The sequence below is a fragment of the Plecotus auritus genome, assembly GCF_963455305.1.
Source record: "Plecotus auritus genome assembly, chromosome: 4".
In the NCBI taxonomy this organism is placed as follows: Eukaryota; Metazoa; Chordata; class Mammalia; order Chiroptera; family Vespertilionidae; genus Plecotus; species Plecotus auritus.
The window spans coordinates 7,714,573-7,735,808 of record NC_137775.1 but is presented as its reverse complement, the minus strand read 5'-3'; the positions used below and the strand labels follow the sequence as shown (position 1 = coordinate 7,735,808).

At 40.0% G+C, this 21,236-nt stretch overlaps 1 protein-coding gene across 1 annotated transcript in view; it reads right to left on the bottom strand.

The window, feature by feature from the left end:
- IPCEF1 (interaction protein for cytohesin exchange factors 1) overlaps nucleotides 1-14,752 on the bottom strand; it is a 71,966-nt gene extending 57,214 nt beyond the window's left edge. Inside the window, exons 1-2 of the mRNA XM_080664565.1 lie at nucleotides 14,626-14,752; nucleotides 13,826-13,995 (exon numbers count right to left, since the gene is read on the bottom strand). Coding sequence (XP_080520691.1) covers nucleotides 13,826-13,984 — 159 coding nt within the window. The 5' untranslated portion in view covers nucleotides 13,985-13,995; nucleotides 14,626-14,752. The remainder of the gene's footprint in view (nucleotides 1-13,825; nucleotides 13,996-14,625) is intronic.
- Between the last annotated feature and the right edge of the window lie 6,484 nt (nucleotides 14,753-21,236).

Genomic DNA, 21,236 nt, shown 5'->3' with positions numbered 1-21,236 from the left:
TGAAATATTGTGTAGTGAACTATGAGCACATGCTAAAAACATAAATGAACCTTGAAAACATTATGCTAAGTGAAAGTTAGATGTGTGAAAGAAATCTGTATAATTCCATTATATGAAGTGTAGAAAAAAGGCAGGTGTAAGGAGACAAAAAGTAGAATGTGATTAGTTGGAGTTGGGGGTGAGAATGAAGATTAAGTGTAAATGGGCATGAAGAATTTTATTTCTATAATAAAAATGATTTAAAATTCATTTATTAATATGGTGGCATCACTCAGTAAATTTACCAAAAATTATTGAATTGTAAATGTAAATAGAATGAATTTTATGGTATATAGAATATATTTCAATAAAGCTGTTTTTGGGGAGAAACCAAGATGGCAGCATAGGTGAACATCTGAACTTGCTGCCTCGCACAACCACTTCAAAACTACAACTAAAAGACAAAACGAACATCATCCAGAACCACAGAAATGCTGGCTGAGTGGAAATTCTACAACTAGAAGGGAAGAGAAAAGCACACTGAGACTCAGAGGAGGTGCAGAAGTAAAGTGCAGAGGTACGGAGGTGTGTGCGTGTGGAAAGGGCTGTCAACTGAGGACTGAGGTTGTCTTTTTCAATCAGGAGGGAGACACAAGCTCCGGGCGAGACTCTGGGAACCCAGAATCATATGGGATTGCGGGGGGGCAGCGGGGGAAGAGAAACTGGACTGTCTGGCTTCAGGCCGGAACACGAGGGCGGCTTTTTCTCAGAGGTGCTTGCAGCGATTACCACAGGACACTGAGACCCAGGGGCCTCTTAGGGCAGGGCTGAAGGTCAGCCATTGCTGTTTGCTCTGCCCTGTTGATTCCCTGATCCTCCACCCCACCCAATTTACAACCCTACCCCAGCTGTGCGTAGAGGCTTTTGCACATGAATGGCCTGGCCCTTTGCAATCTAAAATTATCTAACAAACTGCAGCTGGGTCAGAGAGACCCAGAACTTCCAAAAAAAGGCCTGAGGCTCCACAGCAGCTTGCATTGCTTCACAACTGGGCCTCATCTGGGCACCTCCAAAACCCAAACAAAGAAGAGGAATCTGCAGATCTCTCCGTAGCTCCTGCTGGGTGGCCTCAGGCAAAGGCTAAATTTGTACCTCCTTGGAGATCCAAGAGCCAGTGTACCCAGTGGTCAGAGTGGGACCATCCACATTACAACTCCTCAGATCCATAAGGGACACACTCAGGGGGCAGACACAGTGAGCATCAAAGCCCCATTGAAGCAAGTCCTGCCCCATAAGGGTGTCTCCAGCACAGAAGTTCTCCCATCATAGACACAACTGATGAGCCTCACAGCCAATTGGCCTGGAGGTCAATTCCTCCCAGTGATACCAACAACAATCAAGGCTTAACTACAACAAAACTGTGCACACAACCCACAAAGGGGTGTACCAAGAGTGTCCGCCTCAGGTAACTGGGGAGGCTGAGCCATTGGGCCCTATAGGACACCTAGCACACAAAGCCATTTTGTCAACACCGGGAAGCAGCCAAAATGCGGAGACAAAGAAACAGGTCACAAATGAAAGAAATGGAGGAAAGCAAATGACTGAATATAGAGTTCAAAACCACAGTTATAAGGTTTTTCAAGAATTTTCTAGAAACCGCCGATAAATTTAGTGAGTCCCTCGAGGATATGAAAAAGGACCAACTAGAAATTAAGCATACACTGACTGAAATAAAGAATAATATACAGAGATCCAACAGCAGACTAGAGGATCGCAAGAATCAAGCCAAAGATTTGAAATACGAAGAAGCAAAAAACACCCAACCGGAAAAGCAAAAAGAAAAAAGAATTCAAAAATATAAAGATAGTGTAAGAAGCCTCTGGGACAACTTCAAGTGTACCAACATCAGAATTATGGGGGTGCCAGAAGAGAGAGAGCAAGATACTGAAAACATATTTGAAGAAATAATGACAGAAAACTTTCCCTACCTGGTGAAAGAAATAGACTTACAAGTCCAGGAAGTGCAGAGAACCCCAAACAAAGGGAATCCAAAGAGGACCACACCAAGACACATCATAATTAAAATGCCAAGAGCAAAAGACAAAGAGAGAATATTAAAAGCAGCAAGAGAAAAACAGTTAGTTACCTACAAGGGAGTACCCATACGATTGTCAGCTGATTTCTCAACAGAAACTATGCAGGCCAGACGGAAGTGGCAAGAAATATTCAAAGCGATGAAAAACAAGAACCGACAACCAAGATTACTCTACCCAGCAAAGCTATCATTCAGAATTGAAGGGCTGATAAAGAGCTTCACAGATAAGAAAAAGCTAAAGGAGTTCATTACCCCCAAACCAGTATTATATGAAATGCTGAAGGGTATTCTTTAAGAAGAGGAAGAAGAAGGAAAAGGTAAAGATAAAAATTATGAACAACAAATACATATCTATCAACAAGTGGATCTAAAAATCAAGTGAATAAAAAATCTGATGAAAAGAATAAACTGGTGAATATAATATAGTCAGGGGCATAGAAAGGGAGCAGACTGACAATTCTCAGTGGGAAGGGGGTGTGGGGGGTGCGGGAAGAGACTGGACAAAAATTGTACACCTATGGATGAGGACAGTGTGGGGGGGCGGGTAAGAGCAGAGGGTGGGGTGGGAACTGGGTGGAGAGGAGCTATGGGGGGGGAAGAGGAACAACTGTAATAATCTGAACAATAAATATTTATTTAAAAAAATTATTAACCATTTGACAAGAGAAAAAAATTTAAAAAAATAAATAAATAAAGCTGTTTTTCAAAACATGAGATGTAGGAAAAGCTTGGGGAATAAAAAGTTATCAATGAAATCCTACCCATTGGGCTGTCAGTAAGACTTGAAAGAAAGTAAAATATGAGGTCTCTGATGATCCTGCTTATGACTCAACATGATTGGTTCAAACATTAGACACATAATTGGTTTAATATTTCTTATAGTCTATGGTGTAAGCCTCACTATAGCTTCAGTTTTGGACTACAGGAATTTTAGAAACAAAAATATTTTATTTTAAATTCGCCACCCTTCAGACATATCTTTAAATTAAAATGGGACATCAAATTTTAATATTTAAATACACAAATGAGCGTTCATTGCCATCAAAACGTTTGGCTTTTTCACATTACAGATAGGTGGCAAAATAGACAAAATTACTTAAGTACCTGCGCACGTCAGAGAGGCAGAAGGGCAGACCCAGAAAAATAAGAGTGATGTGTATGTTTCAAAGGCTGAATCAGAGAAGACCAAACCAGCAACAGATGAAGTCTAATAGAAGAAATTATTATGTATTTCATGGTTAAAAATAGAAAGTATCATTATCTTTCCATTCCCAGTGAAACCATATTACCTTGATTCAAAGAAACCTGATTTTTTTACACTTTACTAACTCTGAAATCAAGAGACATCTTAGAATCTACATGGACTTTCATTGTAGCATTTCCCCCTCAAAACGTGTCACTAAACAAATTACAGGTCTTTAAATAAAATCTGCACTTTGAGGGGAAAATCATTTTAAAAACAAAATACAGATTTTTTTTGGTAATATGCTTTTGTGTTTATGTGTAAATATGAATTTAACATTTTCGGGATTAGTTGAAACAAAATGTGAGGTGACCCAATGACTCTCCAAATCCGGAGAAGCTGCACCTCCAGTTCTCCAAACGGATGTGTGGTTTGCTCAGTTTTGCCCTGAAACTCCAGCACCTTGGAAACAGGCAGAGTCTGGATTCTCAGCACAGCTGCCCATTCTCATGTCACCTAAGAACAGGTGTCACTAAGTTCTAATGGCACACACAGAATTATGACCGCTAGAGAAATTTGAATTATGGTCTCTAAAACATATGCCTAAAATCAACTGAGATGAAAAAAAAAATAACATAAAGCCAATTGGGAAGGTTCTAGTTCTACAGAGAAACAGTCTCAGACATGGCTGGTGGTCACGCAAAAGGAACGCAATGGAAGGAAACTGGGCAGTAATGAGCAAAACTGCATGGACCCTCTGACCCAGGATCCCACTCCTGGGATCTGTCCTAAATAGAATGATGTGCAATGACATGTGCACTGCAGCATTATTTACAACAAAAAAGACTGTACAGAATCCAAGGGCCTATCATGGGGCGGGGAGGGGGGGCGCGTTAAATAAACTGTGGCATCCACATGCCAAAAATAATTATAAGAAAATGACATATGCACATAGGGCAATCTCCAGGACATGGCAAAAAAAAGAAGCAAGGTACAGTGCCACAGACACAGCAGGCTAATTTTGTGTAAGAAAAGAGAAACCAGGTAATGCCTCAGTATACACACTTGCTTATAGCTACAAAAAGAATGAATGGAAAAATAAAACAAAAACAAAAACGAGGAAGGAAGAGGGTAGAGGAATAGGTAGGAAAGCAAGACATATCTGGCTGTAATGTGTAATATAGAGTTGACTTTGGAATTGGGGTAAATGATATATATTAATAAAACAAGCCAAAAAGAGAAGCAATTCCTAAAATTAATAAACAAATAGAAACCGATGAACCTAACTGAATATAAGCCTGGTGATGTAACCCCACAAATAATGACTCCAAGGGACCACCGAGCACAGAATTTTGACTGTACATAGTGGAATATAATCTAAGACTTTTAAAGTGACATTGCTATTATTTTGTATATAGTTTTAGCAGTTTTTCCCACTCTCCCTCCCCCCAAAATTGCATTTAATCTAAATGTCCCTTCCTCCCTGCATAGGAGACAGTCCACGATGACACTGCTTTGTTCTGTCGGATGTGCCCTCTTCCCTTTTGAAAAGGAAGTAAGCACATTACACACCAAGGCAGCCTACACCCTGCACATATTGCTGGGCCACCAGGCAGAGGGCTGAGCCTATTAGCCCTGGGCACTGAAAAATAAAAAAAGGATGTTTTGTTTTGTTTTCTTCTAGGTATCAGAAGCAGATCTGGCAGTGAGAATGCCTGAATTCCCTTTAAGAACTATAATCATCTTGACTAACATCTAATAACAGATAACATTTATTGAAAGCTAAGCATAGTCCACTGAGGCAACACTATCATAACCTTCAGAAGAAAATTAATCAACATCCAAGTGCCAGAATTTACGAAATGATCAGTTTCTAACTTAGACAACTAACTAGATGGGCATTATAAAATGGGCAAGTTATGTGTATTATTGAAGTGATAGACACCTCGGACCAGAACCCAGAACTCAGTTAAATAATTATAAGCATGAGACTGAAAAACGTCTTTAGTCACAACTAGGAGCTAAAATAGAATTTGCAGTCAATGGATGCACAAAGAAAGGACCATGGATTTGGTATCAAGTGTCTCAATGTAAGCTACCTACTATGTGATGTTAGGCAGAGCACACAGTGAGAAAGCAGGTAGATCCAGCATCTCAAGATGAACTCGATTTCACATAGATGTATATAATACTGTTAAATTGTTAAAACTATTTTTAAAAAAACTAAGGTTTCATTATTTCATTATCTGATAAGAACTGGGCAAAGGAATGAAAAGAAAGCAAAAGAGAAGGAATGTCCCAGGAACATAAAGGTGAAATAACATAGGTTTTTCACTCTGTCCATTGTCAGCTGAGCCCTCTGAACAGCTTCTGTGTGTCTCAGCCTTCCCTGCCCTCTTTGCATCAGACTCATCACAGGAAGAAATATTTTAACTTCTTTAGAGAACAAAAATGCTAGTAATATCACCATAGCCTTCATACATTACTTAGGGAATGTTTTTTATTAAACTACTAGAGGCCCAGTGCATGAAGGGGTGTCCCTCAGCCCGGCAATCAGGGGAAGGTGATGTCCCATCACACCTCTGCTGCTGCCACTGCCAGCAGCGCAAGCTTCAGCCGGCCCTGGTTACCTGAGCCTCTGGCGGCCTTGGGCAGCTGGGCAGCTGCCACCCAAGGCTTGCCTGTGCCTCAGGCCGGCCCTGGGCAGCTGAGGGAACTGGGCGCCGCCATCTTTGAGGGCATGGCAGTCAATTAGCATATTCCCTCTTATTGGCTGTGGGCACTGCCATCTTTGAGGGCGGGGCAGTCAATTAGCATATTCCATCCTTATTGGATGTGGGCGCCGCCATCTTTGAGGGTGGGGCAGTCAATTAGCATATTCCATCCTTACTGGCTGTGGGTGCTGCCATCTTTGCGACGGTGTGAGGGTCAATTAGCATATTCCCTCTTTATTAGATAGGATTCTTGCATTTAGTTTTATCCAACATTACCCTATGACTATGATGGGATTTTGACCAAAAGATACTTTATTCTCACAAATGCCTAGAAATTCTACATAGAAAACTTTTGGCAAATGTTTTTTTGGCAAATAAACAGAAAGGCCCAATTTCCTCCAGACCCCACAGATCCTGGCATTAATTACAAAAATGGACTGGAAATGTTGATGGTAGTAACTATGACAGCTCTGAGGATGCCGAGGCTCTAACAAGGACAAGAGAAAAGGGGGCTCTGAGGGAAGCAGATCACTTGTAGCAGGTGCTGCTGGTGCACCCACCACTTCTCCACCTGTGCTGAGGTGCTGAAGATCACTGCCCCCAGGATGAGTCCTCCAGCAATGACCACGGGACTTGGTGTGCACAGACCCCAGGTCCCGGCCCTGTGGAACGAAAGCTCTGAGATACATATATTTCACGGGCTCTTAAGAGTCCCCCAGCCCTAACCGGTTTGGCTCAGTGGATAGAGTGTCAGCCTGCGGACTGAAAGGTCCCAGGTTCGATTCCGGCCAAGGGCACGTACCTTGGTTACAGGCACATCCCCAGAAGCCGGTGTGCAGGAGACAGCTGATCAATGTTTCTAACTCTCTATCCCTCTCCCTTCCTCTCTGTAAAAAATCAATAAAATATATTAAAAAAAATAAAAAAAGAGTCCCCCAGCAGAATGAAGCTTCAGTTATCCAGAGTCGTAATCTGTTTGATAAGGCGAGCTTTCTTAGCTAATTGTCTACCCTTTTTCACTTCCTCCTTCCCTCTCCAAGTACTGCCAGTATCACTTCCCAAATAAACTACTGGCATCCCAATTCTCTTCTCAGGGTATGCTTCTGGGAAACCTGAACCAAAATGCCATTCCTTTCTAAGAAAATGACTCTACTCACGGTTCCTACTCACAAAAGCCCAGCTGCTTGGCACCCTAAGCCCTCTTTATTATTTCCTCCTAAACATCACCCAAGGTTGACCACCTCACTAGCATATGAGGTGGTATTTAAGCGGTAGCTGGAAGCAAATGGCATTTTAAATGAAATTAAGGTATGAGTGAACTTTCTTGTAATCTGGCACGCAAAGAAAGTCACTTGCTTCTGAAATACCATTTTCAAAAGAAATTAAGATGGAAAGCTAACCAGGTAAAAGAATCGTGTGTTATTGTCTATAATACAAAATTCTTAGCATGCAGGCCATTCAGGATCTGACCCTATCCAATTTTATCTCCCACCAGTCCTTTTAGAAGCCTTAAAACCCTAGCGATAATTTTCACCTACTTAGGGATGGTCTCTTCAGCAGCATGATCAAAAAAAGAAGAAAGCACTAAGTAGGAAGGAAAGTTTTAAATGAATAAGAAGAAATTGATTCAATCTCACTATTACAGAATAAATTACATCTCTTTCATCTAATAAAGTTCATCTACCATTCATGATTAGAACAGAAGTGGGGAATAGTAAATAAAGGAACTCCACTTAAGAAAAGTAAAAATCTTGTGCATTTGCTTTCAATATTAAAAATTTAGGAGAAATAAAGAATAAGTTTAGCTCTTTTAAAATCACGGTTAGTCAGTATACCATAATCTTTTTAAAATATATATATTTTTTATCAATTTCAAAGAGGAATGGGGAGGGAGAGAGAGATAGGAACATCAGCAATAAGAGAGAATCATTGATCGGTTGCCTCCTGCCTGCCCCATACTAGGGAATGCCCACAACCCATGCATGTGCCCTGAGTGGGAATGGAATTGGTGATCTCTTGGTGCATTGGTTGACGCTCAACCACTGAGCCTCACTGACCAGGCATTAAAACAATTTTTAAAGATGCTACTCCAAAAGTCATTATTTTCCAGTAAAGGGTGCAAACGCATTTGCCACAGTAAGTAAGTTTCATAAGCTTCAGAGTATGAAAATAATGGTTAATGTTCTACTGATGAGCACGTTCTCCTTCAACACCCCCCCCCCCCGCCCCCTAGTAATGGCTATTTCTCCACAGTTCTGTTGAACAGATGAGGAGGAAGGCCCAGACAGGTGGGCGGTTTGCCTGAGGTGTAAAGGGCTGCAGCATCAGGGTAGAGCCTGTCCTCCTGATTCGGAACCCAGGGATACCTTAGACTCTAGCATGGCATTTCCTTGTGTCTTTTTGGAAGACATTGTTTCAAACAGATTCCCTTAAATTCTGACTCCTTTAAAAAGTACTCAACTTTTAAGAATTTCCACTGCATAGCTTCCTCTTGAAGTTCTTAAAGTATGCTTTAAGGGAGACTAGCCACAGCAGCAAGATGACAGATGAGTTTATCAATGAGCTGGTCTGTGGGAGCAGCTGGGCCTTTGCCCCTTAAGGAACACGCTCCAGAGGGATGATAAATCCTCATGTAATGACTTCTCAGGAAAATCTTCAAATCCAACCCAAAGTTCAGCTCATCCCAGGGGCCACTTCTCCTGCTATTGCTTGAGAAATGTACACACAGCCCTCATCACTCAGTCACGAGTTACCGGAACTCTCCTTCCAGGTTAGCAACCACTGTGCTGAAGAATCCTCCCAGGGCTGCCCAGCTGACGCCCCTGTTTAATGCCTTAAAATCAGCCTTTACTCAGGGTCAGTAGGCAAGTTTTAGAATTTGAGCACAGGAGAAGCCACTGTTGCCCAAAGAAACCATTTCTGGTGTCTGAAAACCCTTACTACAATTCTTCTGCCTCCTGAAAGCACAATATGATGTATGCACATTTTACCTAAAGCATATCCAAAATTGCCTTTCTCTGCATTCAATTCCTTTGATTTTTTTATGTTGTTTTAAGAAGCATTTGATCTTCTCAAAGTCTCTCTGAATTTTGTAGAGATAATGTTCTTGCCTCAGTGTACTTGTAAGGAAATGGATGCATAGAGTCACATCACTGACCGAAGGGTACACAGCTGCATAAGAAAAACGCAGAACTAGAATTCAGGTGACATTTCTCCTTTATACCATGCTAACAAAATCCACCTTCCTGCCTGCTAGCTTAAAATAGTGACTAAGTTATAGTTACACACATATGTACACGTATGTGCTCACACACATTTCAATATGTGTATACACATATTAACATTTATACACATATATTAATAGTTATACAAACATGTTTATAGGTAAGTTAAATGTGTAATGCTTTATATTTAAGTTAGTATATGTGTGCTTCTGTAGGCTACCTGCTGTTAGCTATTTTAAAAGATGTTAGGCCAGACCGGTGTGGCTCAGTGGTTGAGCGTTGACCTATGAACCAAGAGGTTCGATTCCTGGTCAGGGCACATACCCAGGTTGTGGGCTCGATCCCCAGTGTGGGGCATGCAGGAGGCAGCCGATCAATGATTCTCTCTCATCATTGATGTTTCTATCTCTCTCTCCCTCCCCTTCCTTTCTGAAATCAAGAAAAAATATTTTTAAAAAGATTTTAGAATAATAGATATTTCTGATTTTAGATTCTGTGGATTGGTAAACTATAATAAATCTATATGTAACACAGTGGTTAGACATGATGTTTGGATACATATGTATTGCCATGGAAATATGTTGAGAATGTATTGCGTAGGGAGAAAATCAAGTTACAACATTATACACACTATCGTTTTATTTTTGGAAAACAGAAAAGAAGTTTGGAAATATCACAAAATGTTTACAGTGATCACACCAAGGTGGTAGGATCGTGATTAACCTAAACAAATAAATTATCTTAATTCACTTATTTATATCTGTCTGTTTGCCTCCCTATCTTTTTCATTTTGGTTAAGTATATATTCCAGCTTTTCTAAATGAACACATATCATTATGCAATATTTTAAAACAATTTTAATTTCATTTAAATGTTCAAGAAACCAGACATGATGGATTCCACCGAGGAAAGACAGAGTCAGATAGAAGTTGTGGCATCGCCAGGGAAAGCAGTAGGCACCGCCCACCAGAGACAACAGGCTGGCGCGGCATCCCTCGAGTGGGCAGTTCAGTCACTGCCATGCGCCGGGAGGGTGGGCCTGTGATACAGCCAAGCCCACGTCATTCGCTCCAGCGCCATCACCGAAAGCAGCAAGCATATCATTGCCTCCAGAGAACAAGCCAAGACATGAGGGATTGCACAGTCTTGGTGTTTCACAATTGATTTTGAAACGTTTGGAAAAAATATAAAAGGAAAATAAATTGGCAGCATAAGCAATTGCTCCCACATTCTATGAATTTAGCAAGGAGGAGTTACTAAAAACTGCCTGCCCCAACTACAGACTGGCCTGATCATAAAACTAGGATGGGAAACCGTTATTTTAGAAATACATTCTGGGAACTACCAAGGAAAATAAATATCAGGACACAGTGATAGCATCACAGACAACCTATAGATGAAGGCAAATAAATGGCCATTTCAAAGATTGTCTCCGCATACCTGAAATTATAATGAGGGAAGTAACAGAATTTGAAAGGTCCTCCATCATTCCTGTGTTTGGGTTTTAAGTGAACTGCTCACTGACAGCTGCTGAACCATCATTTTGCCCTGCGTAGCCCCTATATCCAAGTTCTCAACATCTTGCCTTTCGTGTAGTAGGCCTCAAATTCTGTTTCCACTCTAGTTCAGGAGTTCATGGCCCAACGCTGCATTTTGTCACCCTCTCCCACTGGCCTGCAGAAAGCTCCTTTATTCTCCAACATCTCCCGTGAATGAGGGCTAGGTTCACATTTTCACATGCCAATTTCATTAGATCATCTTCTGATTCGAGAATATACCATGGATCCCTACTCCCTCCTGGATCCAATCCACATCCCTGCACTTATGCTTGAGGCCCCATTTACTGGCCCTGGCTCCCCTCTTAATGTTCTACAGTTGAAACTTGGGTGGGGAGGGTGGGGAAGTAGGACAGATATGGGTCAGGAAACTCTCACAAGCCAGTAAATGAATTTGTACTTTATCCTAGGGGTAAGGAAAAACAATTGTGTGGATTTTAAACCCAGGATTTTAAACAACATGAATTTTGTTGGCTATTAAACTTGAATCTGCTTTTGTAAGACTTGGCATACATTCTTGTGGCTGTATCACATTTAAGCACATAATATGAGGTGAGAAAAATGGCAGATGAGTGTCTGGACTTGACCTTTCTCAAGGAAGTCTAGCTATTACTGTTTGAAGCAGCAAAGCATTGTGAAAAAAGAAGGTATGCCACGAGTCAATTCCTGGGTGACAGCAGTAACAAAAAAACGCTAAGGGAGGGGAGGAGGCAGTGGTCTCCCGGGCACTGTCAGGGAACAGTAGAGACAACCAAAGGGTTCCCACTTGTACTTTCTCAGGAGAATGACCCTAAAGTTCATTTCTAGAGTTGTTCTCTCAGAACCCTATGGAAGGAGGAAACAAGGTGTCTAATCATGTCACCTGCGTGCAGTCAGATTTGTATACGGCAACCATCCTGGGCTAAGGATATTGCTCTATGACACAGTCACAGAATTAAGGAGTTGGACGGGTCCTTCCATCAACTACCACTAGTTTAATAGGATAATTCCGTTGCCAGGTAACAACACATTTATTCTCCATTCAGTGTTGCTGATCTAACTCTATTCAAGTACAGGATTTGCTACCTGAATATCACTCTATATGCGTTTGCAAGTGAAGCCCGGGGTGCTTGCATATGTCTGATGTTATCTCCTCTTCCTCTTCCTAATCTGGCCTCAGTCAACACTGCTGCTGCCTGTGGAGGCACGAGATTTCCTAATGCCCAAAATAGTAATTCATTGCTTAAGCCCAGTGAGCTGATGAAGCCAAGTAAAACAAATCCGTAACTGTGTGCTGTTCAGCAGGGGCTTCCTTTAAATTCTATAAAGACAAGGACAGCACCCGGGACGTCTCCGCTGAATAATTTGATCGGATGAGAAAACGAATGCCACGTTTCTATCTGAGCTTTGTTATTTCCCACAGATGCACCATTCTCCATCAGCACCCAGTCCTTCCACAACCTCTGGAAATTCCTGGGGAGCTATTAAAATGTAAATCAGGAAGTCCTCTCATTTTATAAAAGATACAGACTCTCACTTGCCACAACTACCCAAAAGCAAAAGCCTAAAATAATATGAAACAAGAGGTTGAAGTTCACATTAACATTAGCTCTTCCTAAGAAGAAAACAGTATTTGTTTAGGAAAAATCCCTTAGGATAGCAGGTGAGACCCCAGCTCCAGGTTGCCTTAATTTGGGTAAAACCCAAATACATGCTGGACAAGAAGATAAACGAATCCAGGAGGGCAGAAGAGAAGAGAGAAAAGGAGAGGGTGGAAGATTGCATGTTTATCAAGGTGACTCTTTGTGAACCTCCCAAATCTTTTCAAGTTGTTAAAACTCACTAAAGGCTTGAGGAAATATATTTTTATAGAACCTGAAGAATTTTATAGCATGCTTTACACAGGGGTGTTGGAAGGGGTACAGAGAGAAACACAGGGAATAATGCTTACTCCACATCATTAGAATTGGATTTGGGTCCAGTTTAACCTATTCTTTACAGAATGGGTGCCAGTGAATTAGTGATCAGTGAATGTGAATTTATCAACTAAAAATTTTGCCCCCAAACCATACACAGAACTTATTTTACATGTATAAAATTGCATGCTCTAATACTCTGTTGCTTGCTCTATGGCACATACAAGTTACTTTTAAAGAATGGTGTCATATAAAAATAATTATCCTGGCTTAAGAGTAATTCCTAACTTTTCCTTAATTGATCAAAGGATATCCACTGCTGATCTTCACTTTACCCACAAAACAAACTCAAGCTCTGCCGAGATTAGCCATTGGCTACTCCGAGGTCAATGGAGAGAGTTCCTATGTGAAAAATCTCTACTCATTCAATGTTCAACAACATCAATGTTTTCCAAATGTCTCAAGCCAGGAAAGATCAGCACACCTTCTAACAATAACTTTATTCCTAGCCCTTTCCAAACACAAAACTAGCCTGTGAAGAAAACCACAAAAGCATACTGCCTCGAAATGATAGATTAGACAACTCTCCTATCAAGATTGTCCAAGCGTAATTTAATACCATCACTGAACATGCCAAAGAACAAGCCACAATAGTCACCAACACAACGCTGGCTCACAGGTTAGCGATTCCAAAACCAACCCCTCTAATAAAGAAGGTCAGAGGAAAAGATAGTCAAGGAGGAGAAATTAAAAAGAGTGTCCGTGGACTGGCACCTCTAATAGATCTTAAAGCTGAGTCCCTTTTTTTGTAGAGACTTTAACAATGTATATTTCCCATATCTAATGCTGTCCACGTAAATCCTGAGATGATTGGAATCTCTCATAGAATAGTAACATGAATAGACACGGAAAGTCTCCTTTATAAGGACATCCATTTGGATGGCCTTCTCCAACCAAAGCTAAGTCAGTCAAGCAGCACAGCTTTCTCTTCCGTAAAACACAGGAGAATGACCTACATGTGTATTGGACCAGAAATGGTTTCTAGAAGTTGTTTATTTGCTCTGTTCCAAGTCCTAGAAATAAAAAAAGTAACTTTCCCAATGGGACCATCTGCTCAACCAGGATCTTCAGCTCACCCTTGGTGAGAGAGGCTGGGGATGGGAGGGAGAGTGGACTCACCAATTGATTGCTGTACCAATATAGGGAGGATGCCTTCAGTACCACCCAGAACTTCTTCCATTTGTTGCTCAGGAAAGTTCCTTTCTCCTTTTTCTTATAGAGCCACCCTTGGCAGTCCGCGTGCCCCAGGTCTTTACACGATATCCTCCTCCGGCTCATTGTGAAAAAACCTGCAACCGTTACATGAAAAGATGGTCACGTATTACCCCAATGTATATGACAGAGAAAGGAAACTTCATTTTTTTACCTCCTGGGAGTTGGGTTCTTTTTTAACCAAGATTTATGCAAAGTAAATGCAAAAAAAAAAAAAAAGTATTTTATCTCTTTTATTTTTAAACATTCATTTAATGCTTAGAAGGTACAAGACATGACCAAAGAAACAGTGAGACTAGCATGCAGGTGTTAGTCTAAGACTATTATTCCACAAGAATAAGTGGAAACATTCAAATCCTGAGGCTGCCGGGCACATCTCGGCACAGACAGAGCTCCTGTCAGCAGGAACAGCAGGTGTTACGCAACTGACAGAAAAGGGTTAATGCCCACCAAACACACAGCCACTTCCTGACCCTATGCCAGGCTTTCACAGCCCTCCTGACACACCACAAGAGATGAAGCCAAATGAACAGCGTGCCGGCTTTTCTTAAAATCGACCCCAAAATAACCCAGAATTAATCTGCCGTTCCCCTCCTGATATTAACAGTAAGACAGACAAAAAAAACTGATCCCAAAGAAGGCATCCAAGAGGAAAAGAAACACACACGTGCAAAAAGGGGATGAACAAACAAAAGAGATCTAATTACCTTGACTTTTCTTTCCCGGCTTCTGACGCAAGGGAACCTGCTGAAAATGTAGGAAGGGAAGAAAAGAGGAAATTTCTGATTGTGTTGTAACATTGGTAAAGAGAGAAGGAGGGAGGAGGTGGCAGTGTTTGTGAGCAGGATGAAGCTAAAAAAAACCTCTCCAAGCAGAGCGGAGGGGAGCTATAGCTGAGGCACAAAATGTGCTAATTAGAATCAATAGACATTCAGCTGAACCTGAAAAAAAAAAAAAAAAAAAAAAAAAAAACAGGTAACACAACGTTTATCACTAATGTTTCCTGTTTCCACCCACAGGCAGCCTTCTTACTACCACTTCAGTTATGACAGGACACTGCTCACTAAAGTTCTTAAAAATATGTATGTATTTATTTCCCTTTTATTTTTTTGTGAGAGAAGAAAAATATCTGTATCTATCCTGCTTCTTTTCTTGCAATTTCTAAGTAACAACTATTTAAATAAACCTGGAAGATAATCATTGCAATCTCACAATACTACAGGTTTGCCTCAGACCAAAAAATTCATGGTCCAGCTGCCTCGTAGGGTTATAGCTAAACCACAGGAATTAAATATCCCAGAAAAAGAAATGCCACAGTCTCTTTGGTGAGCTCTCAGTAGCCATCAAGCCTCCTTATCAGGAAAGTTTTTTATCTACAGGCAAATTTAAATTGCTTATCTGTCCTAAGTCCCCATGAATAATTCTCACATTCTAAAAGATTAATACCAACTCCTATTTTATAATATTCAAATCAGGCATAAGACAAAAATCTGAAATACACATTTTTCATTACACATTTTAAACCATTCATATAAAATCAGACTAAATCAACAAAAATAAAAAACAAAACAAAAAAAATGGCCTTCTTTGTGTGTGTGGGTGGGTGGGTGTGGGTGAGTAGAAAGAAAGACATTTTAGATTAAAGAAGTTTCTTTTTTTTCTCCACAATATCTAAGCTGAATTTACTTGGGTTTAAATGACAGATTTTTATGCTAACAAGTAAAGAATTTGAAAAAATTGTACATAATTGAAAAGCAGTTCTAAAAGTTGGTAGGCTACCTTATTACAACATTATATATTATTCCAGATGCACCTGGCTAGTATTCTATATATCTAACTATTGATCCAATAGTTTTTGTATATGGTTCTACTATACATTTAAAAAGGGAAGATAATACAGTGGAATTAGGATGGAATTTTTTTAGCCTGAAATCAATTCATGACTATCATAATTAGCTATTACCCAGGAAAAAATTCATTTATCACTCAGAACCTACTTCCTCATTTGTAAAATCAAGATACTCATAATTACAATCCTAAGGTCTCATACTATTTAATAAGACTGTATGTGAAAATATCCTGAAAACTAAAAAATCATTATATGATTACGCATAACATAACATTATATGATTATAGATATAAACAAATACTTGATGTATAATAAACAGAAATTACATAATAACTTTTTAGGATAAGTAAAACTTGTATTTCTTTCAGCAACAATGATGAAGTTAAAGTGCTTAAATTATATTTTCTGGAAAATCACGAACTGACTTTTTATTTTACAAGTGTTAGAATAAAATTTTATCCCCAAAGAAATTAATCATTCTTGTGGGGGGAAAAAAAGGACATAACAAAGGCAATAACTGTCCTAAATTTAGTCAAGAATAGACATGTTTCAGACAAGACACGTGACTAAATTTTAGGCATGTTATCACATCAAGGTCCTAGTCTCATCTCCACTTCACAAAATATCTCCCACACTGACCTGCATCCTGGTCTAAAATCCCCACCATTCCCTCAAATGGCCTCCTGGGCCTTTTTTTATATGCAGTTCTCTGAGATCAGTAAAACCAATAGTAGCTATTAACCAAATATTTTAGCCCAAATATGTACATTATTTGGAGAGCTAACACTTGTCCAAGAGCCAGGATGAAGGGCAAGGGCGTACATTTGGACAGTGGGAGTGATTTGAAAGCAGTGGGTCCAGAAGAGGCTAGGGAATACTCGAGACCAACTAGGAACCAAAGCAATAGGGGAAAAGGGAGCTAGTTGTACAGAGACATTCCTAGAGAGTGATGGCCCCAGACTGACAAGGTGAAATTGCATTACTAGAGCTCATAGAAAAAGAGCAGCTTTATAAGAACAAGAGAGAGAGAGAGAGAGAGAGAGAGAGAGAGAGAGAGAGAGAAGTCACAAGAGGACTGCTGTAGGATCTGTCAAGGGAACCAGTGACTCTCCTCCACCCATCCCTTATGAATGACTTAGGACTGGTTCTAGAGACAGCCCCAAATCAAACTGTAGTCTTTGCCTCAATCTTACCCAAGACTAGCCCTTGGTCTGCACTAGATTCTGTGCCTAGGCTGGATAAGAAGTGGGAGCTCTAAGCAGAAGGACAATGCCTATTACAGGGTGATCACCCAACATCAAGAAAGTGCTTTATTTAGACTGTTTTAAAGCGGGGTAGGGGAGTTCAGTCATTGGGTCAACTCTCCTTAAGAGCACTTCTCTTAAAGTAAATTATTTCACAATCTGCATTAACTGTTGAAACCATTTCCCCAGTGAGAAACAGGCTGCATATTATAGAAATAACAAATTACAGGGAGTTTCAGTTTCCCTTGATATATATGAATTTGAAACCTATATTGGTTGACATCAGAGAATGAAAACAATCTTGAGAACTTTAGTGAGTTTAAGACACATCTTACTCCTCACAACAGGAAGTGGAACTGGCGAACTAGTCAGTTTCAAAAAGATGTTACATGTGGTTTTTTTCAGTGAGTGAGTGAAAAAAAAAAAAAAAAGGCGAACACCGGTTGAGCATGTTATGAGATATTTTTTCAACAGGGGAACTACATAAAGCTTATACACATATAATTTTTGCCACATGGCAGGCACTGATCTCACTCTTTCTCATAACAATAATCCAGAGCCTAATAAGACATTTTTATCATATTATTTTCTTCCCATTGGAATGTTATAGGTAAAATTTTAAAATTACTCTAAATTATGAATTTGCCCTCACTTGCTTCTAAAGTGGGGGGTAAACTTTTCTTTTAAATACATTTTTTCTTTTGATTGTAAAAGAGTACTTTTACTTTTTAAGATGGTTAAAACATCATTTGGTCACTAATCACTCAAAACACAAGCATAAAAAGAAACCAGTACAAAATATAAAAAGGGACCTCTTTTGATGTTGAATGATGTTAACACCCAGGATAATTATTACATTGACTATGAATATATACAGTAATTGTTAAATCTGGCAGGCACAACTTGCCCTCATGCTATATTAAAATTAACAGTAAGACAGTTCATCATTACATCAAACTTCATACTGATCTTGGTATTTAGCAAAATTATACAGTGATATGCTGCTAAATGGGCCCTGACTTGTAACATTTACCTAATTTCCATGGTATAAAGCCTCACATTGCTGTCAATTTCAAGCTACCAATACTTTAACGAAGCCACAAAATTTCTTATATATTTTAGGGCCAGGCCAACACCAGTTGATACAGCTGTTAGGGATATTTCTACCCAACACTTACCCCCACAAACATCTTTACTCCTTCCTAGAAAATTAAACTGAATTTTTAAAGGGAAGTTTAAAGCTTTTAATTATTAAAATTTTGCCTGTGAAAATACATGAAAAACTTGCTTAATTTTTTCAGAAGACTACCTACCTCAAATATTACTTAATAGATTATTATTTTATAAAATCTCTATTAGTGGAAAATGGAGATAATAGACAGTCTAATCATAATAGTAATAGAAAACACTGACAGCTAAGAAATATACATAAAGCTTATACACATACAATTTTTGCCACATGGCAGGCACTGATCTCACTCTTTTCATAAATTCTGGGGCTGAATTCTTATATTTGTGGCTTAGGTGCTATGTTTTATTCCCACTTCATAGGAAAGGAAATTGAAGCAAATGGAGTTTTAGTATTTTGCCAAAAGTCAATGGAAAAACGCAAATATTTATTTTGAGAATAAAACTTACAAAAGTAGTAGTTTGATAAGATGTTTGCTTGTGTTGTCAGTATGGTATAAAGGAGTAGGACAGGGAAGCAAGTCTAGAGTTCAAGGGAAAGCTGAGTGCAATGGCACTTTCTACATAGAAGAGAAATAGAAGAAATAAAGAAAGGAGGACTGGGAAGAAAAAAGAGACAGGAAAGAAAAATCCGAAGGAGAGGAGCAAAAGAAGGGAGTGGGCACAGGGAGAGGAAGGTGAGGAGGAGGAGGAGGAGGAGGAGGAGGAGGAGGAGGAGGAGGAGGAGGAGGAGGAGGAGGAGGAGGAAGTTAGAACATGGACAGTGAGGGAGAGCAAAATGCCAGGGAAAATCTTGGGGTTTCTAGCCCAAACATTTGAATAAATGACAGCACTATAGAGAGCATAGTTTTAAGTATATATATTTGTTTAGCAGTAAGCATATTGAGTTTGGTGTACACATGCAGCACACAAGTGGAAATAGTACGTATAGTATTTAAGGGTCAAGGGATTTGGAGAAAATCTGGACTAAAGGTATAATATTGGAAATCATCAGTATAGAGAGAGTAGAAGTCTTGAGTTTGGATAAGATCACCAAGATGTGGAAGAACAAAGGACAGAAGTCGGAATCCAAAGGCAGATCAACACATTGCACAAAAGCAGTAGAAGAGGTGACTCCAAGGAGACTGAGCAAGAACAGCCAGTGAAAAACCAAGAAAATCCAGAGAAGAATTATCATGGGAGTGAGGGAGAGACTCAAGAGAAAGGTGGGTCCAAACCATCCAATGCTGCCAGGATAAAAGAGAAAGGAAAAGTTCATTAGAGATCTTGGCAAAAATAGCTTCATTGTCAAGTTGGGCTAGGAGACCAATTCCAGTGGGTTGGGAATGAATGGGAATTGAAGAAATAAATAAACACCGTTTGGAAGACCCTCTGTCAGCAATCTTAACATTCAGGCTTTAAAAAACTGATTTCACATAAAATAAAGTTATCTTCAAATTTTTAATTTTTTATTCTGTCTTAACATTTTGTAAAAGTTTTAGAATTGGAAGTTGCAGCATTGTGAATGGAAGGGCTCTCTCTCTCTCTCTCTCTCTCTCTCTCTCTCTCTCTCTCTCTCTCTCTCTCTCTGTCTCTCTCACCTTCCCCGCCATTCCTCTCTCCCTTTCCCTGGCTCCCTCTTTACCAGTTTGGAATTTACTTCCACTTGGTCTTGTTACCAGTCCTACAATTGTGTCCTGAGGCTATCATGGAGAATCTTGCATACCCAGTTCTAGACCTAGCTGGTGTCTAGGTTCACTTCCTGATTTAGAGACTGTCTCTATCTCCTCTCTCCCTAGGCCCTGAGGTGTTAACCTAAGCCATGGTTTGCTAAGTGTTTTAATCTTTAGCCCTTTCACAAGTGGGGGAGCCCCCATTTACCATTGTCATCAAGAAGTAGCTCTCCTCACATGAGTGGAGCATTTTTTACCCCCTTGCCTTGGGCCAGGAGGTAAACTACTTCCTGCCTCCAGTGGAGGCATTCATCAGATCCATAGCTTCGGTCATGCTTGATTCCATACTTATTCACAGAGATGATTACCACATTGTTGAGCCTAATGGTGTTTTTTTGGTTTCCTGTCTCCTTTTGCCTATCATTGCTCTATGTTCATCATTGCTCTATGTTTGCAACGGAGTGGAGGTGAAAATGTGAACTCACAGGACCATTACTGAGTGGAAACCAGTCATTTCATTTGTAAGGTTCCATCTTGCAATCACAGTCCCTGCCCACAGCAGCCTCAATATGCCTCCAAGACATCTGTTCATTTCCTCTCCTGGTACCTTCAACTTCTTTCTATTCTGCAGAAATGTCAGGCACTTTAGCAGCTTCATACTTTTGAATATTTTATTCCTTTCCCCTGTTTCCCTATTTTGCATCTGGTTAATGCTTAGTTATCCTGTTAGATTCAGGTCAGATGCCACCTCCACCAGGAAGCTTTCTTGGACTTTAGAAGGCAGTTAGCTCTTATATTAATCTTATAATCATTCAATGTTGTTTATTATAGTCACTGTAATAATTGACATATTATCTCCCAAAGATTTTCATAGTAGGTACCATTTTTATCTTCCTTTTCACAAATGAGGAACTTCATCTTGGTGTGCTTAAGTAACTTCCCCTCCAATCACACATAACTAGCAGCAGAGCCAAGAATGGGCCTCGGGCCAGTCGGAATCCTAGCCCTATTGTGGAACTCTGTGTTACTCTGCTTCTGATGTCTGTATCCCCACAGTGCTTTGCTGATGTCTCTGAAGTGAATATTATAATTTATTTGTTTTTATATCTGTATGGCACATACATAGCAGTAACATTATCCACCCAATGGTCCAACCCAGAACAGGTGTATGATCTCAGATAGTCCCTTTCCCCTATCTCACACATTTACTCAATCATCTTGCGTCTTAAAGTTTATCAAATCTCTTTTCAACTCTGTAATTTAATGACGATAACTATTTATATTCAGTGACTGGTCAAGACTTCAAGAGAGAATTGATGGACTTGAACTTGTCATTACTTCCGAATCTAGCACCCCCCTAGCCCAATGCCTGACATATGGGGGTC